Source organism: Lolium perenne, chromosome 6 (genome assembly GCF_019359855.2).
Source record: "Lolium perenne isolate Kyuss_39 chromosome 6, Kyuss_2.0, whole genome shotgun sequence".
NCBI classification, from domain to species: domain Eukaryota; kingdom Viridiplantae; phylum Streptophyta; class Magnoliopsida; order Poales; family Poaceae; genus Lolium; species Lolium perenne.
The window spans coordinates 191,223,202-191,242,153 of NC_067249.2; the positions used below are offsets into that span (position 1 = coordinate 191,223,202).

General features: G+C 49.2%; 2 protein-coding genes and 1 long non-coding RNA gene across 3 annotated transcripts; 2 read left to right on the forward strand and 1 right to left on the reverse strand.

Moving 5' to 3' along the window:
- Positions 1-277: 277 nt before the first annotated feature.
- On the forward strand, positions 278-1,079 carry LOC127306621 (uncharacterized). Its single transcript, XR_007854746.2, has 2 exons — positions 278-519; positions 1,040-1,079. It is a non-coding gene; the product is annotated as an uncharacterized lncRNA (long non-coding RNA).
- Positions 1,080-3,273: 2,194 nt separating this feature from the next.
- LOC127306620 (probable purine permease 11) lies at positions 3,274-5,585 on the forward strand. The gene is made up of 2 exons (XM_051337286.2): positions 3,274-3,499; positions 4,154-5,585. Exons 1-2 carry the CDS (start codon positions 3,433-3,435, stop codon positions 5,224-5,226), a joined length of 1,140 nt encoding a protein of 379 aa, XP_051193246.1. The 5' UTR covers positions 3,274-3,432; the 3' UTR covers positions 5,227-5,585.
- Positions 5,586-17,194: 11,609 nt separating this feature from the next.
- Positions 17,195-18,748, reverse strand: LOC127306619 (uncharacterized). Its single transcript, XM_051337285.2, has one exon. It carries the CDS (start codon positions 18,337-18,339, stop codon positions 17,473-17,475), a length of 867 nt encoding a protein of 288 aa, XP_051193245.1. The 5' UTR covers positions 18,340-18,748; the 3' UTR covers positions 17,195-17,472.
- Between the last annotated feature and the right edge of the window lie 204 nt (positions 18,749-18,952).

An 18,952-nucleotide genomic window follows, 5' to 3' on the forward strand; every position in this document is an offset into this window, starting at 1 on the left:
TTCTTCTTGGCCTTTCTGGTGCAATAATCTAATCTGGGTTTGTAGCTGCACTGCATGATGCCTTAATTTCTTGAACTATCTAATTATTTGTTGAACCACATTCACAGTTTGTGTAAGAAATAGTGAACACAGTGAGTATATCTTAAAACTTTTTGCGGATTGTTTATTTATTGTTGCATTCCACCTACTATTTTCAGATAAGCTGATACTACAGCAGCATACTCTTGTATACTTGATAGTTAACCTCAATCTATCCTTACACTCACAACACCCTATATCACTAATACTATTTGTTTATGTACACAAACTCTCTCTTAGTCCTTTTGCTTCATGTTCATCTTGTTGGTCTCTTGCTAATGGCTTCTCATTGTGTGTTGTGTTGCAGAACTAGAGCAAGGGAAGCAGTAGGTGCATGTGAAAATGCGTTGATATTCGGCCAGGCCAACTACTACAAACTGCTCACCAAGGTTCCAAGCACAAGCAGATAATCCATCTGTCAGTGCTCCAGGAATGACCTCCGTACGTCCTCTCCATCTCTGTGTGCACAACATATGTAAATGCCATATAACTGATTAGTTACTCTTTGAGACACCATGGAACTGTTAGGTGCCCATAAATTTGTAGATGCCCAAAATCCAAAGCATGTCAAATCTGTATACAAACTTAAGTTGTAAGCACCAGCAGAAATAGAAAAGTGACATAATAAATAAGTAACTTGAACTCGCAGCCATATTATTGCTAGCTTTGTTAATTTATTTTATTTGTATCAACCTTAGATTGGTTGTTATTAACTTTGTTAACTAGATTTGTAGGTTCAAGTTGCATGTCTAACTGATTTATGTAACCTACAGAAGTTCACTAAATTAGGATTACAGTCGATGCACTTGAGATGTCTGTGCATGCTGCAGCTAAAAGCCCAAAAGTATCCCCACATTCTTGTCAATTCTGGCTTTAACGGTGCAGTTATTGGAATCTGAGTTTTAGTTAGCTCTGGTAAGCTGTTACACCACATGCTCACAGCTAACTCCTCTTTGAACAGTAGATACTTGCATGATGTATTTGGAGCCTGCTAAGTTTGTCGCAAAGCTGAGCGAACTGAAAATGGATGGAAGATCCTGCTATTCAAGTGCAATCTCGGTGTTGGGTACTTCTCCAACTCGGGAAGGTAAAGAATGGAGGCAACTTCATGTTATTACTTGTTCTGCGATTGATGTCTAGTGCTTGTTATTGTCTTCTTTGTTTACAATGTAGTTCGTACCAAAAGAAATATCATTGTGTTTGCAGCCTAACTTATCCTTTTTAACCTGCAGTTTCGAGAAATTGCAAGACGCTGTCACTTATGCCTTCATCCTCAAGTCAGTTGCCCTTTTTTAGGGGATTTCTGAAGCAGCAGCGATTCTGTCAAGTGATGCTTATAATGTTATTCTATATTTGGTGTTTTACTCTTTGAGCTGACCTGCAGGTACCTATGGTTTTTTACTCTTTGATAGTATGGAAGATAGCTGACGTTCCAAGAACCACAGGCTGAAGAAATTCGGCTGTACTGTTACTCAACAAATAGCAGATCTTATCTTATGATTATATTATGGTGTTTGTTTCTCTCTTTTCTGACAGGAATATTGTAATAGACTTAGCTACTTGATGAGTGTTGGTCTGTCATTTTTAGATACTCGTTTTTACTATTTTGTAATGAGAACTAGGTTGTTATTTATCTAGAATGCTTTGGGCTTTGAACTGTACTGGTGTTGCTGATATGAAAAGAAATGTATTTGGCTCTAAAAGGGATAGTCCCAACGACTCATTTCAAATCGCAACATAATATAGGAAACGAAAAAAGTAAAGGCCAAGACCCATAGGAAAACGGATATAAAAAATCTGAAGCCGTAAAAAGAATTGGATTTTTTAAAGGCCAAGGCCCAAGAAGAAGTAGTCCGTAATTTTGGATTTGGCCCATATGAACGGAAGAACTGGACTGGGCTGATTTTGATGCATGACCATTTTGTTTGGTCAAATATCTTCCACATAGGATTTGCCACGTTGGATCTGACGTGGACATGCAAGCCAGTCCGTGACCAACATTTTGGTCGTAGAATCTACGACCATCAATGTTGGTCATAGAGGACTATAACCTTTTAAATAAAAAGGTCGTCGTGCGCTGTCAGTGACGCTCAACTGGCGATCAACAGTTATTGGTCATGACGTGGTCACAGATGGTGCACAATGACCTTTCAGCGACCAATATAGAGGGTCGCTAGTCACCATATTTCTTGTAGTGGGTCCAGCTGCTGGGCCTCAACGCCGGCGGCGACTACCTCCTCCTCCTCCTCCGGGTGGAGGTGGCGGCACATCTGAACAACGTGCTCCCAACTAAGGTTCTGCCCGGCCATGGATGTATTAGCTTCAGGTGTGCCCGTCGCCACCGTCGGTGTCCACCATATATAGCCACGGCGGGGCGGGAAACGGTGTTCGCGCGCAGATCGTTTCCCCCGCGCGCGAAACGTCGGCGAAACTTGCCAATGTATTGGGCACGCGTGGGAACGATCGTCGTCGCGCGGGAATAGTTAATCGCCGACGGCAGTCCTCGACGGAACGTAAAACACCATTAGCGAGCTTGACGTTGTCCCTGCTTTAAAAATGCGTCCGCACCGCTGGAGATACCCGACGCAAACGGTCGTCCTGGGCCACATGGCGTCCGCGGGCCGATGTAAACGGCGCTGGCTCGCTGGAGATGCCCTAATAAGATGGGCCTCCCTTTTGTGGGGTCTTGTGTCAAAAATAAAATCTCACAATTCATCCTTGGGCCGGGGGCTAACCAGGCCCACTTAGACCGAGTGGCAGCAGCTGGTTTGCGTTCGGCCGTTGGAGCAGCAGCAAAGTCAAAGTAGGCCGACGGGCAGGCGGCGGCGCGGAAGACGTGCGGCCAGGACTGCAGGGAATCATACCCAGATGGCCAGATGGAGATGGAGAACATTTTCACCTTTCGCTGTTGCAGGCACAAAGGCAGAATATTTTCGTCTCATCTCATCTGCACTGGGTTCCCAGCATCCAATCTACTGTATCATCGGGAGAGGGGTATACCGTATACGCAACAGCTACACATTTTTTATATTTTTAGAATACTCACCATTTTCTCTGGTCAATCGTGGTGTACCAACCACAGCCCTCAACAGGCGAATCCGATCCGTTGCGATGCGACGCCAGCCAAAGTCCTAGCCAGTGTGCATCCCTCGATAGCGACGGCGAAAGGGGCACGGTACAAAAAGGAGCCCTGTTCCGAGCGAGACGAGACAGTGCCCTACTGCCCTGCTGCCTCTTTTCGACTCCACTCCAGCCGCCCCGTGCGGCGCTCCCACGCTGACCAGACCCGCCGCCGCCGCCCCTCCCCGCCCTGCCTGGATCGCGCGCGCCAGCGAGCGCCTCCTCCGCCGGGACATGGCCGGCGAAGACGGCAACAACGGCGGCGGCGGCGGCCAGGAGGAGGTCCAGATACAAATCGCAGGTCAGTTCGCTTCGGGTTCGAGCGGGAGCGGCGATGAGTTCCGCAGTTCATTTTTCTCTGTTCAATTTTGCCTCCCATGTGGTGTGGAAATTCAGATATATGTATGAACAGCAAGTTAGCGGCACACCTTCACGACGCGATCGTGTTGTGCGACCCGTCCCCGGCTGGGGCACCACAGACGAGATATCCTGTTCGCTTCCATAGGGTTTTGATCTGGTGGTTCGGGGTTGGTGGAGAAGTATGCGAGCGAGGTGTTTGACGAATTGTGTACGGCTGGGCTGCTGGCAGTAAGTATGTGTATGGCATGAGCATGCCAAACTAGGCTTCGAATCAATGTTTTGCTCTGGACCTGCCTGCTCCGTGGGTCAGTGCTTAAGCATGATTGCCAAATCCTTGTTGGTCTGCGGGCCAGCACCATGTGGGTTGGCGTATCTAGGAGAATCCACTGTTTTTGTTGGTCTCACAAGGATTTAAAGGTTGAGGAGGACATTGACAGGACATAGCTCACTTGTAGTAATTCTTAAGGCATGCTATTAGAATTTCTCCAGAGGATTTAGCCATATATGCTACTAGTATTATCATCTAAGTTGAGCGTTGCGGTGTTTTGATCCCACCTGCTGATACTCATACTGCTTTCCAATTTGAAAATGGCAGGATCATCCAAGGGCGCAACTTCCTCAACCGGTGAAGCGCCCCCACAGAGCTCTCCGGTTAAGCACTGGCACTGGTGGCTGATGGTGATACTGAACATGTTCTTCCTTATCGCGGGTCAGACCGCGTCGACGCTCCTAGGCAGATTCTACTACAACCAAGGCGGCAACAGCAAGTGGATGTCAACATTCATCCAGACTGCCGGTTTCCCGGTGCTGCTTATTGCCCGAGTTCTTTTCCGCTCGAGGTCAGAAGCGGCTACCAGTAGCCCGGAAGCTTCGACCGCCAAGATCACTCTGATCTACATTGTCCTGGGGCTCATCATTGCCGCAGACGACCTGATGTATTCCTACGGTCTGCTGTATCTCCCCGTCTCGACTTACTCGCTCATCTGTGCTAGCCAGCTGGCCTTCAATGCCGTCTTCTCGTATGTTCTCAACGCTCAGAAGTTCACCCCCATGATATTCAACTCGGTGACTCTCCTCACATTTTCCTCTGCGCTCCTTGGGGTTGATGAGGATTCTGAGGGCTCTGGTGGTGTCTCGCAAGGGAACCATGTACTGGGTTTCGTGTTGACACTGGGAGCATCGGCCACATACTCGCTGATTCTCTCCCTCATGCAAGTTACGTTCGAGAAGGTTATCAAGAGGGAGACCTTCTCGGTCGTGCTGAACATGCAGATTTATACGGCGCTTGTGGCCACACTGGCTTCTCTTATTGGGTTGTTTGCAAGTGGTGAATGGAAGACTCTGGAGGGAGAGATGCATGCATTCAGCTCAGGGAAGGTGTCCTATGTAATGACACTGCTATGGACTGCTATATCATGGCAGATAGCCTCTGTTGGAGTGGTGGGGCTGATCTTTGTGGTTTCATCGCTCTTTTCGAATGTGATCAGCACCCTAGCTCTACCAATCATTCCTGTTTTCGCGGTGATTTTCTTTCACGACAAAATGGATGGAATAAAGATTATAGCTATGCTGATGGCCATCTGGGGATTTATTTCGTATGGCTACCAGCTATATGTTGATGACAAGAAGTCTAGGAAAACTTCAGCAAGTGCGGAGGAGATTTCGTAATCGCCCGGGTACACTGTTTCAAGACTGATGCTCTTACCAATTTAATTCCTTGGTACTGAGTGAGGTTATTTAATAGGGTTTGTAGTTAGTTCATCAAAGAAATACCATTTTGCACCATTTTTCTAGGTATAGAATTTTATCTATTTCTTCTTTTTTCCCTATGTAACGATGTATCATCATGGAAAAAAGGCAAAAATATTATAGAGACATGCTTTCTGAACTATGCATGGTCCAATAAACAGTTGCTACCCTTTAAGATCCTGTATGTGCTTATTGAACACTGCATAATGTGCTGCTTGCTATTGTTGGTTTGGTTCACCTTACTACTGATTTCTGATGTATGTTATCAGTTCAGAACATTAGTGCGTTACCATATATCTGTGTGTCAAATTTATTTCCTTGCGAATGTATTGCCATATTTTTCTGCTTGATCATCCTAAGTACAGTTAAAGAATAAGCTGTAGCATAGCTTAATCTGGAGGAATTTCTTGTTCTTGCTTTTGTGCTGTGTTGCTGGTTGTCGATGTGTATAGTGCTGACCGTGTAAGAAGCAGGAACACATGGAACAAATGTCTGTCTTCTGTATATTCCCCCAGACCATAACACTTGTAACCAGGAATCACATACCCGGGCATATCGTTTTCATTGCTTGGTCTGCGCCGCCTCTGGCAGTTGTGTAGTTCTTGTGCCATTTTGGTGTTTTGTTCTCGCGTTTCCGAATGTGTTTGAGAAATAATGAAGGTGTTAATTTGCCAGCACTTATTGATTCAACCAATTACATTGCAGCTTGCACGTGTATGAATTTAGTATTCTATATGCCATGGGTTTATGCAAATCAGTATTCCACCCAGTAGCATTTTACTCATAGTATATGCCATGCCTGAACTTTAGATAGTCACCTATAGACCTGCATACTTGTGAGCTGTAATGTAAGACTAAACCTTGTGGACAGCTCCGAATGTCTAACCATGCAATCTACCAAAGAATTCAACTGTCGAGCTCCATATGTGTATAATAAGGCACATACATAATTAGAATGAGAATACCTGGTTATCATAATAGAAGCATTTTACTAGTATTTTTGGTAGTTTGAGGGCAGAGTAAGAGCTTGCAAGCATAACAATTCTTTTCACAAAAGGTGTTTCAACTGGGGTATATTCAATGGTTGATACTAGTTGAAGTTGTCATTGACTCGAAGAATCTTCCATCAACTGGGGTATATTCAATGGTTGATACTAGTTAAAGCTGTCATTCACTCCAAGAATCTTCAATGTGTTGCCACAATGTTGCCATCTTAAGTTTATCATTTATATTAGATAATCATGTGAAAGTACAACTGAACTATATTGTTTCTTCCGCATTTTATATGCATCCAACTTGGGTTTTAGAAAAAACGAGGAGATATGAACATGCAGCTCCGGTGACTGTAGCTCATGGTGGTGGCAAAGAACAAAACTAATGTAGTTTCTAGTTCTACCAAGAACATTGATTTTAGAAATGCCGAGGAGAATATGTTCTAGATGAATGAGGATTTCAAAACGCCCAGAACTAGGCTCAGCTAACTAAGTAGCAGAGATGACCGGAAGCAGTGGAAGGTAACATCTTAAGCATATTATTTTCTGAATTTGTATAATATGTATGAGTTCTGAAAGGAGCTACTGAGCTTTGTATATACTTATTTGTACGAAATATGGAGATTTTGAATAATACTTTATACAGACCAAGAACATTGTTCAGTATCTCTAACTGGGAATTTGTACTAGCCTGACCTAAATATATTCAATTATTCACGAATTTACTTATGTAATGAATTTCTGCAGTACAGTTAGTTGTGCACCTGAAAGGCATATGATGTCAATAAGCCTAAGATGTTTTCTAATTCTCAAAGAGTGACTCATCAACAATGGTATTACTGGTAAATGGTCGCAGCTGCTCTTGTCCATGCCATAGTACTTCTGTTATTGGCATGGCTCAACTGTGAGATTATGGGGCAGTAGTAAGTACTCTGTGAGATGACCTAGCCAACCACAGAGCAGTATGACACACCTCTTGTGCTCAGCCTCCATTAGCACAGCTTTATGTTGGTTTATCATACTGTGCATTTGTCGTCCTCACTAAACACCCTGAAGAAGTTGGCAACACTGGTTTATGCTGAATTTCAAGATACTTCACACAATGATACATATGCATTGAGCTAGTTAAGTGTCTGGTAATTTCGATCTTGTAGTGGATGATTAATTTGCTATGTGTACCCTCTTATTCTTCAGAGAAGAGAAGAAGCACGCCCAAGCGTGGGCGACACTTCGGTGGCGTGGCCGCCGGTTTTTGGTCACCGGAGGAGCTACGGTGACAAGCTGGAGCTGTCGGCAAGGCAACGAGACCACGAGTGAAGACGGCGAACCGGGGAACAGGTCTTCCCCTCGCTGCTACCTCTGGCCGCGGCGGCGAGGCAGGGCCCAAACTCTTTGACGACCTCCTTCCTCAGCGGCTGACTGTGAGGGAGATGTGGAGGCGGGGGAGAAACGACGATGGAAGCTCAAGTCAGCCACAAAAGGATGACTTCTACATGTACTTTGAAGGTACTTTTAAGTTCTCACGATGACCAAGTCATTCTGAAATTTAGTGATTCCGTTTGTAATATTTGCCACTAGTAGAAACTCATGTAAACCATCTCTTCTTTTTGTACATTATGTTATTCAATGAGCTCAAATTAGTTTACGTGACAAAAGCCACTAGCATCACCTGAGTAATTACAATCATCGATCACAGTTAGTTCTGTGATTTCTTCCATCATTAAGCTACATTGGGCTGCAAAGCTGTGAGGTTTTAATTATTGAGCTTCTAATTGTACCTAACTTCCTAAAGATCTCTTTTGCAAGTGTGTACTGTATCTGTTTAGCTGCAATAGCTGTGTGGGTTGAAGTTGAAACAGTGTCTTTTTGCTGTGATCTGCAGGTTCGACAGGGTAGGGAGCCGCTGCCCGGCCTCCGTTACTGACCGGATATGCATGGCCGTGGCTCAGTCAGTGTGCACCTGCTGCGCTTGGTTCTGTCCCAGGTGGTGTTTCATGTGTTTCATGTAATCCTGTTTCAACTAGTCTGGGCAATTTCTGGAATCTGGTGAGTCCTGTCGAATTGTAAGAGCATCTCCACCGGCGCCCAATAGCGCCCCGATAGGGATTTGAGGGCTGCAGCGAAAATGGGCTCACACCAGCGCGTCCAAACGGCGCCGGCCAATTTTCGAGCCCAATAGAATCGCCGGTAACCCCGTGCTGGCCTCTTCGCCAAGGGCGCGAATCAGGCGCGGCGGCGCCTCGCGAGGCTGAAAATTTTGGGTGTGGGAGCCACTTGTCAGCCACACATCCCAAAAGTTGACGCCAGCAGGGAGTGGCGGGGCTGACGCGTCAGCGGATCATTCAATTTTAACCTAATCGTCGCCTACTTCGCGACGGGGGTTATTGGGGCGTAGCGGCGGTGCAGTTTCCGCAGACACGCAGCGAACTGTCCCGTCGTGCACGTCTTGCTCTTCGTGCTGGCGTTAATGAGCGTCACCGCTCCCCCGCCTCCCTACGGCCTATAAAAAGGGCCGCCTCTCATCGTCCCTCTCACACACAAACCCTAGCGCCTCTCTCCCCAACCCTAGCCGCCACCATCTGAAGAGACGACGCCATGTCTGGTCGAGGTCGCGGTTGTGGTCGTGGTCGTGGCCGCGGCAGAGCTGCATGCTCGCCGTCGTCTTCATCGTCGAACATGCAGGACGAGGAGGGGGCCGTGCTGTTCGAGTTCGTCGCCATCCTCAAGGGCGACCCTCACGCCATCCAGAGGCTGCCAGACACCTTCGCCGACTTTGTCGCCGGCGACGGGCGCCCGGGCTCGCTGCATCTGCGGGAGGCTGCCTGCGGTTGTTGCCGGTGGATCGTGGACGTGATCTACGACGCTCATGGCAAGATGTACCTCCACATCGGCTAGGAGAAGTTCGCGCGCTACCACCGCCTCGAAGCCGGCTTCGTGCTCATGTTCTCCTACTTTGGCGAGAGGGACATGAGCGTCAAGGTGTTCGACGAGACGTGTTGCCGCCGCCACTACCACGGCGACAGCGCCGAGGAGGACGACGACTGAGTGTTGTTTCTTCGCAGCGAATATCGGCACACATATTTTTGGATGTTCTTCCTCGTAAGAACCAACAGGGGCACCCTCACCAGCTGGATTTTCCAGTTTGGATGACTGGATGTGCCCTTGAGTGTTCTTTCTTGGCAGCAAACACACGAAATCTGCGATGACTGGCTTAGTTAGGTTTAGTTTTTTTGCAAAGTTTTATATTTGTGTTAACCATGGTTCAAACTATGTATTAGTTTGTGGAAAACCATGTTCCAAATTATATCTTCGTGTAAACCACGTTCCCAATTATGTATTAGTTTGTGGAATGGAATATTTCTTCTCTTTATTCGATTTTCTATGCTTTTATTTGTGATTTTAATTCAAAACATCTATCGGGGCCGCCGGTTTGGGGCCACGGGTGTGGGAACAGCTCCCCCAAATAGAGGATGTAGTGCCGGCGTCCCCCATACGGAGGTGCTGACGCGTCTGCCGGCGACTATTTGAAGGGCGCCGGTGGAGATGCTCTGAGGGTAGAACTGAAGCTTGTAATATCATTCCTTGTGCTTTGTCTTGTGTTTATTAGTTGCTGTGTGATCTAAATGTCCAAAGAAGAGCAAAGCTGGTGCCAAAATGTCGAGCACTATATGGCTTGACGTACTTGTTCATTTCGTTACAGTTAAACAACCGAGACAGCTTTTGCGTGCAAGCACTGGGTGCTCAAGAGTTTCAAAAGAAGTGAAAAAAAAATGAAACGGTTTTCTGTGACTCGAGCATAAATACAACAATGGAATAAAATAGTCCACGAGCGGGCCTCCATGCACGGCAGAACCGGCCAACATTGATGAATTAATCTGCAAATACTTTCTCCAACCCCACCATCCCGCGCTACCAAATGGGAACAGGGGAATGAGAACATTTTTCCCGTGCGTCAGGGGATCCCGTGTGCTCCTCAAACTAGGGATTTGGTTCTCTGATTTTCTTACACTTGCCAACCAAACAAGTTCTAAGGAGATAGGCCAGCCAACACGTGATTGCGGATGAGCATTAACGGGGCATTTGTCTATAAAATATCCTAAATTCCAGTCACTTTCGCGTGGGCTGTTGGATCTGCATCCAATAGCATAAATTTCATGTTCCTCCTTGCCTCGTCACATATTTTCTCCAGCTCCCGCTGCCTGGTCCTCCTCCTCATCTTCGGCACTCCCCTGCACCACCTCGTGTGATGCTCGCGGGAGTGCAGTTGAAGTCAAGGACAGGTAAGCACCGAGCATCTAACATTAACGAGATCTCCGACGACGTGGAATGGGAGCCGCTGAGCCGGGATGGTGCGAGGATGTGATGGACACCGCAATGTGCATCTGTCAAGAGAGAGATGGCAACCGGGGTCGAAGAGGTGGCTGTGTGCTCGGGAAGAGACCGAGCTTGTCGAATAGGCGTCGGCGATGACACTAGCGTCAGGGGCGGGCCCACTTCAATTCAAGGGTATTCAAGTGAATACCCAAAATTTTTGACAAAAAACTAATCTTATATGTGTATTACAGGTATAAAAACGAGAAAACATAAAAAATAGGAGAGGATACGTAGACTATTCAGGACGCAAGCCAACCTCCCGTCCATTCCCCATCTACTTACCCGGCCCATCTAGCAAACTAGCCCAACTAGAGGCACCGCTCGCTCGCTCTCCATAGACCGTGTCTGTTCGAACGCGCCGCCCATCACAAAATCCTGACCGCCAAGCCCCCAATTCCCCAAACTGAACCTATCGGGCGACGGCGACGAACAACGGCGGATTCCAGGCGTCGGCAAGGCAGGTAGCACTCGTCCGCCCCGTGCGCTTTTCTGAGCCACCTCGACCCTCTTCGTCTCCGATTCCCTGCTCACGACCTGGACAACCGCGGCTGCGCTGGTTCGTCTTCTCGCCGGTCGGAGCTCCGTAGCTTCGCCGATCGCCACTGCTCCACCCTTCAACATTTTCTCTGTCTTGGGTGGAACTGCCGGCGAGCTCCCTACTGCAGATTCTTGGAATCATTCCAATCAGCAAGCTTTGAGCGTCGAGGTGATGTGATATTCCGAAAAAGTACAGATAGAACTTGCCCAAAATTCAGAAGACTAAAATGCTGTTTTCGTTTTGTTGTTTTCAGATTGCATAGGATTTATTTTGTCTGAAACATGAAGAGAAAAATGGTCATGTTGTTCATTTGAAGGCTTTATTAGAAAGAGTTGTTGGAAAGAAGAGACAAGCTGCAAATCAACTTGAAAATCAGGACAATATGCAAGTCATAGATGTGGACATCATCACTAGTTTTTCAAGCCATTAAGCATCCAAAGTTAACCTCAAATTTGTAAGAAATCCATTCTCCTATCATTTTGTTATTTTGTGTCCTCTAAATATATTCTAGATGTTTCTCTTTGATATGTTGAACAATTGGTACTTATATATGTTGAAACTTTTTGATATGTTCTATGAAACTATAATATTATGCTCAAACTGTGTTATAACTTCTACATGTTTTTATAGTAATCAATGATGCTCCTATAATCAAAAAATATGCAGGCAAAACTAGATTTTAGACTGCCATTTTTTTTTTGTAAACTTCAAACTTTTGAATACACAGTCTCCAAATCCTGGGCTCGCCCCTGACTAGCGTGGGACATGGCAGCTATGAGCTCCTCGTGCATGATCATGAGCACGGTCTGGTAGATGGCTTGGAAGGAGATGGCATTAGAGTTGGCCTTGGATCGAAGGGCTTTGACGAGTCCGCACTCTTGCTCCCAAGCGGATGTGGTTTGGGATTAGGCCACCCGCCCCTTGGACTTGTCTTTCCGTCCGCGTGTTTCTTGGTCTCAAGAGTTCGTTGTTTTAACGTGAGCTATTTATACGTATTGGGAATACACTCTAGAGGCAATCATGTATGATGTAATTTAGGATATATCCATAAAATTATTATATCTCCTTTGCATTAACATTTTATATGTACCATCGAATATGTAATCCGGTTATGGAATTATGTATTCAGTTTTCCCATACTATGGTGTCCTTAGTCGTCCAGGTGGTTGTTCTAAACACACAACTTAAACTGATGTGCAAATCGGTTGATGACTCTAATTCACTTGCCATGTGCATGGTGATACCAGTCTGAGTTACACTGACTCGGCTAAAGTGGCTAGCGAGTCGGATTAATCCATATTGAGATAAAAGAACCAAGTCGTCATATGTATGTGTCAGTCAATCGAATCCTTAGACACGAGGTTATCGTATGGCCTGAGTGTTGTGGATCGCCGACTTAATTAGGCTATGTGAAACATTGTTTCGTGACAGGGCAATTATAAAGGGAAGTTCGGGCTGGCCGAGAATCAATCTGCGGGACTTGGATAACCAAGACAGAATTTTGGGTCTACAATTGGAGGGATGTTCTCCTTAGAGCATGTACATTGGTTATTACATGTCATATATAGTCAGTAGTATAGACAATGTGTAGAGCACGTCTGTATGTAAGTTGACTATTTTTTAGCCATAACCATATGTGAGTATAAGTTATAGACACCCTCCATATAATAGCAAAATCGCAGTCTGTAAGTTATCTGTAAAAATGTTACAGACTGTCTGCAACTTTACCAATAGCCGATTATCAAAATTATATATAACCACCACTTACATACAACTTAGTCAGCACCATTGTACATGCCCTTACGTCTCGAATGTTATGATTCGGAAGGATAACCATGCGCGACTCGGTTAATCTCGCACTTAACAAGCCACAGCCCCTAGTCAAACCGCTTACGTGTCAGTCACCACACCCAAGAGAATGGGAGAGTTGGTTGCAACAACACACCCACTCGACCATCCCATCCCATCCTTTGCCGCGAAGGGAAAACGATCAAACGAGGAGAGGGTGCAGCAGCACGCACCCAGACAGACGGACGGCCGGTAAGACCAGACGAGAGCAGATGTGCTCCGGCCGTGGACCTTCTATTCCCACCATCCCTCGAAAAGGCGATGGAAAGAACAAGATGATTTCACGCCACGGTTTGGGCTTGGCGACGACATCACGGGCACAAACGGCCACCTCCTGGGCCTGCCGCCACAGTGCACGCCATGATGACTTCCGTTACCGGGCCATTCTTCTCCTTCTTCTTCGGTCCCTCTCTTTGGGGTCGCCTACGCGCATCATCAGGGCATCTCCAACTGAGCGACCCAAACGGACGCGCTGGGCTGTCCGTTTTGGATCATTTGGGTGGCCGAGCGGATACGCGAAAAGCGGTCCGCATCCGCGTGTCCGTTTGGGTCGCACGCTGCGCCCAACGCGCGGACGCAACGCATAATCGAAGAAATAAAAAATCAAAAGAAAAAAATGCAAAGTTAAACGAAATTTGATTAAATATATGCCCTATTTCGAGCAAATTTGTACATAGCCCTATTTTGGGCAAATATCTAACAAAAGAAGCCCTCTATATGGGCTTTAAAATTTAAACTAAAAACCCTATGTTAGGGTTTGGTCGACAGGCGCGGTGGCCGCCGGTGCGCCGCCTAGCCCCTGTGGGTGTCGGCGGCGGCGTCGTCGTTGTCGACGACGTCCCCTGGCGGCGAGGCACTGTTCTGGCTCGAGCGCGCCGGGGACTCCGGCCACGGAGACCACAGGGCCTCGTCCCATGCCGAGTGGGGGTCCGGAGCCACCCGAGGAAGCGGCCGCGCACGGAGCAGCGCCTCCTCCCTGAGGCGCTGCTCCCTCTCCTGCCAGGCGCGGCGCCTGTCCTTCTGGCGCAGCTCCTCCTCCGTGCGGCGCCTCGCCTCCTGCCGCCACTGCTCCTCCGTGCGGCGCCTGGCCTCCTCCCGCCGCACCGCTTCCTCCTCATCCCGTCGCGCTTGGCAGGCCTGGGCGTACAGCTCCCAGGCCTCGGCTTCCTCCACCTCCCGCCGGGCCGCTTCCTCCATCTCGGAGGTGCGAATGGCCGCATGGAGGTGCGGCCATTTCGCGTCCTCCTCCGCCGCCGAGATGAGCAGCGCGGCGCGGAGATCGGGGTCCTCCTCCGAGGACTCGGGCTTGGGCTCGAGCAGCAGCGGCGCCGGTTGCGGCAATGTCGCGCCGCCGCGAGCGGCCTCTCCGATGTGGAGGCCGCCTCGGTTTCCTCCGGATGGCCGCAGCGCCGGCGCAGGACGGCGGCTGCTGCTCGCCTCCTCGTCGTTGGCTCCGGGAGCGAACCGTCGCTTCGGGGCCATGGCGGCGGTTTCGCTCGGGGAGTGGAGTGGGAACTGGAGTGGAGGGACAGATCCCCTCCGGTCCACATTTAATAGCCTCCCCGTTCACCGACAGGTGGGCCCAAGGGAGACGATGCGACAAGCGTCCGGACGCGAGCGGACGCCGCGTACCATCCGCGGCCATGCAAACTTTGCGTCGTTCTGGACGCCGCGACCGTCCGTTTTTGCGGTGCGTTCCCGCGTTGGACCGCTTTTTTGTCCGACTCGACCCATCCGAACGCGCGGGCGCGAGATGGGTCGCCCCGTTGGAGATACCCTCACGTCGTGGTACTTGATGAACAGCATGACGGACAAGGCGGTGATGGAACGGTGCATGTTTCGGTCAACTACCTTGCGTGAACTGTTATCCATAACTTTAGCTAGCTAGACGAGGAGTGCTGGAAAGGTGCTCGTTTGGGCAAACGCAGAATTGGACTCGGCTGCTGTCCTTTGAACGAGCGGATACAAAGAGCACTACTCCCGCGCGCGGTATCACATTACTCATATATTTGCCTCTCGCAGGCACTCAAAGCCTAGATTCTAACTTATTTTTTCGAAAGATCGCCGAGGGTGGTGCTTGCTTGCTCTTGAATACCCGTCCATTCGTTTCGTTCCAAACCTCCCAAGACACAAAGTTGCAACTTACAAAACAAATTTAACGGCCCGAAGCATTTTTCTCCAGTTGCAAATTGCAACCGAAAAGAATCGAGTCGCAACCCAACTTATAATGTATAAGTGCACGAACGGTGATGCTAATCTGATGGCTTAGGACTCGACCGATATCTAGCAAAAGAGGATTGAGATTAACTCTTAGTTAGATGATATCACTGAGTCTCTATCGCAAACTATGTTTTTTTTACAAAAGTAAATACGTTAATATCGCGAAGATATCAATTACATCTAGCCTCTGTGTCTCTGTGCAATAACACAATGTCATAATGGCAATACGAATTCACACAACCAACAGAAGAATTACAGAAAAAAAAAGTCCCGATACAATGATCTGATCCTTTCAACAACGGGCTAAACATCATCAAGACAATACAAAAAATCCATCCTCTCCAAACATGACTCCTCCAAGAGGAATACAGTGTACACATGTTGTTATTGTACTGATCATAGATCATAGATTTTCACCTAGGTAAAATCCGCACTCACAAAATAATGTCTTGAACACAAATATTGACAGACACAACCGAACCATGTTGTAACTTAGCACCATTCATGATGCTATTTTATGTGTCGACTGAAAATTACTAGTATTTAGAATTAGCAAAACCGTTATTTCGGTTCCGCCCGCCGCTCCTCCAAATAATTAGCATCCAGTCAGGCAGACCCGTTCGACTCGGGCTTGGGGGGCTGACCTTTCTACTTTATTTATCTACTCTGACGACGGGGCAGGTTGACTTTCCAACCGCCCCCAGTGGCGCGGCTCCTCTGTCCGCGGCACAAATCCCAGATGATTAAGACATCATCATTAGCAGTAGTAGCAGTAGATCTATCCCTAGATCTTTTGCGTCTCCTATACAGAACGTGCAACAAGTTGGAGAGCCGAAGGCGAGTCGCAAGTTTGCAACTCTGCACTCCGCACACCAAGCTACCAGTACTAGTGCAAATTCAACGTGGTGACGGAGATGTGCTCGGAAGAGAGTACCCAGCAGCTGCACCATTTTTTTCTTTAAGTCGCAAACCTGTCGCCGTTTCGAACAGATAAATCGAAATAGTCCGACCAAGTTGCTCTAGATAAACTGCCAGATGGGAGGGTGTCTTGCGTTGCTGATGCAGCGTCTGCCATATTCTAGTGCGAGCAGTCTCTATTCTGAGCTGTGACGTTGCTCTCAGACGTTTTGGCTAGCTGAAGGATAAGCTTCCTAAACAAAAGCCATGGATCCAAGCTCCAAGCGCAAGCGGCCAGTTCCAAGTGCTCAAAGACAAAGCGAGTTCGCACATCCTAGTCGGCCAGCCACGAATATAATGATGATCTTCAGCGCACTCGCTCGCGTCGTGGGTAGCCCAGCGGTCACCAGCGAACCCCACCCGTCTAAGTCGGATTCTCCCCCAAATTGCTGTCAGCTACTACTGTATCTTAGTGTAATTAGCTCGAGAGACATGTACGGGTTCATCATTAACAAGGGAAAGTAATGGGCATGATTCTCCTGTTCGTCGTCTTCTTTTCTCCTGTGGTCGCTGCCGCAGCAAGATACTCAATATTAACTCCGGTCAGAGCGATCCAGCAAAGAGGTTGGGAGATCGTCCTTCATTAGTGCGGTTTGGTGCACCAGCCATTGGAAGAGTGAGTAATGGGGGGAACAGGGGAGCCATCGCCCATTTCAATGTGCTGCCTCCTGCCTGGCTCCATGTGAAACCTCTGACCAGATGTGTATAGGATCTCTCTCGCGACGCAGCAGCAGTATTCAGAATTCGTAGACCGTGTATAGGATCGGGTTCAGAATTCGTTCAGACAAACACACATTGCAAGCGAGACAGTTGTTTTAATCTCTGTGGACTCAGGCACAGAATCAGTCAGACACCCCCACCAGATCTCTCTCGCTCGTAACTACGGCATTCAATTGTGTACATGAATTCCCTGTACACATCGCAAAAGTCTATTGGTTCATAATTTCGAGATTGGGGGTTACTTGAATCTTTTTTGCAAATCAGAACCAGACAGCTAGCTGTACAGACAATCAAAGCACTTGTATGAGTACACTAGTAGCCTACTACAACTAGTATGAGTATATGTCAACGGAGTGATTTCTCTTCTTCACAGATGGACAAGTCGTCGTAAATCCAGAAGAAGCTACCAAGAGGCGGTCGTAATTGGGATTGCGTGACAGCGAGCGCGCGCGGGAAGAAAAGATCATACTATACCACTATAAAAAAAAACAAAGAAGAAAAAAGAAACGGACAAGATCACCGGAAGCGAGCGCCGTCGGCGAGCTTCCTGGAGCGGCAGCGCGGGACGGCAGCGGAGGCGGCGTGGAGCGGCGACGGGCGGAGCTCGGCCGAGAAGGTGTCGGGCGGCTGCGCGGCGGCGCGGCGGCGGCGCCCGGGGCTGGGCCGCACGAGCGGGCTGAGGCAGACGGCGAGCCCCGACGGCATGCCGACGTTGGACTGGCGGCGCCGGCACGGCGTCTTCCGCATCGGCGAAGGGGACGGCCGCCACGGCGGGTCGGGGTCGGCGGTGGAGGGCGAGCTGCTTTCGTCGTCGCCGCTGCTGCCCCGTTCAGGTGATAGGCCCCGGTTGCTGACCGCGCGGCAGGAGCGCCTCGGCGGCGGGGACGAAGGGGGCAGCGCCGGCTGTTTCTTGCGTCGGCGCGGGATGATCCCGGCCAGCCAAGAACGGTTCTTGTTGCGGTCCTTGGCTTTGTCCTCGTCCGATCTGTGGTGGTTGTGGTGGTGGTTGCCGAAGAGCGTGGAGAGCACGGAGAACTTCCCTGCGCGGCGCTTGTGGTAGCCGATGTCGCCCTCCTCGAGCGGGGCGCTGGGGCCGACCTGCGGCGTCCGGAAGAAGAGCAGGCTCGGGTGGTGGCTCCGGAGCGCGGCGCCCGAGGAGTCGGACTTCCTGCGGGACACGTACGGCGACACGGACCTCGGGAACGCCGGGGCCGTCTTCGCCGCGAGAGGGTGAGGAGGAGGGGCTGGCGCTGGTGACGGTGACGGTGCCGGCGAGGAGGAGGAGTTCTGCGCGGCGGCGAGCACGAGGAGGCGGTCCCGGAGGCACGTGGCGCAGACGCCGCCGCCGGCCTGGAAGGGGTGGCGCTTGCACCTCATGCCCATCTCCTCCTCGTCATCATCTCGCTACCCCTCCATGGCCGCGATGAGGACGAGGCGGAGGAAGCGGCGGGTAGCTAAATTGTAGCGGCCGACGCGCACGCACGCAGGCACCTGCCGCCTTCCCTCTGGGATTTGTTTAAGTTTGGGCTGCTTTCTTGGGGAAAAGAAGGGCCGAGGTGGGGTGGTGCAGGTGGTTTCGGGTCGGGCGATCGGATCTTCTTCTTCCGTCCGTCGGGGAAGAGGAAGACGCGGCCGCCGCGGGGCTTAAATAAGGTTCGGGGAAGAAGAAGGTGGAGATCGACAATGAAACCTGGAGAGAGGGGGAGTGGGCGATGCGCGAATGCGAATGCGAATGCGATCGATTGACCACGTCTTGGACCATTGCAGCAGCTTTGCTTTGCTTGCGTCCCGGTTTCCGGTTGGCTTTTCCGCTGTGAGAAGCGATGGCGGGTAGATCAGCCGTTGGACCCGACTTGGTGCTGGTTGGTGCCCCGTTGCCGTTTGGCTACACTACTACACGGTGGCAGCCGCTTGGTCCAGCAACATTGTCCACGGTGAAACGCCAGAAAAGTTGTATCTTGTCTTAAACAACCCATTTGCTCATCTGGGTCGCCTG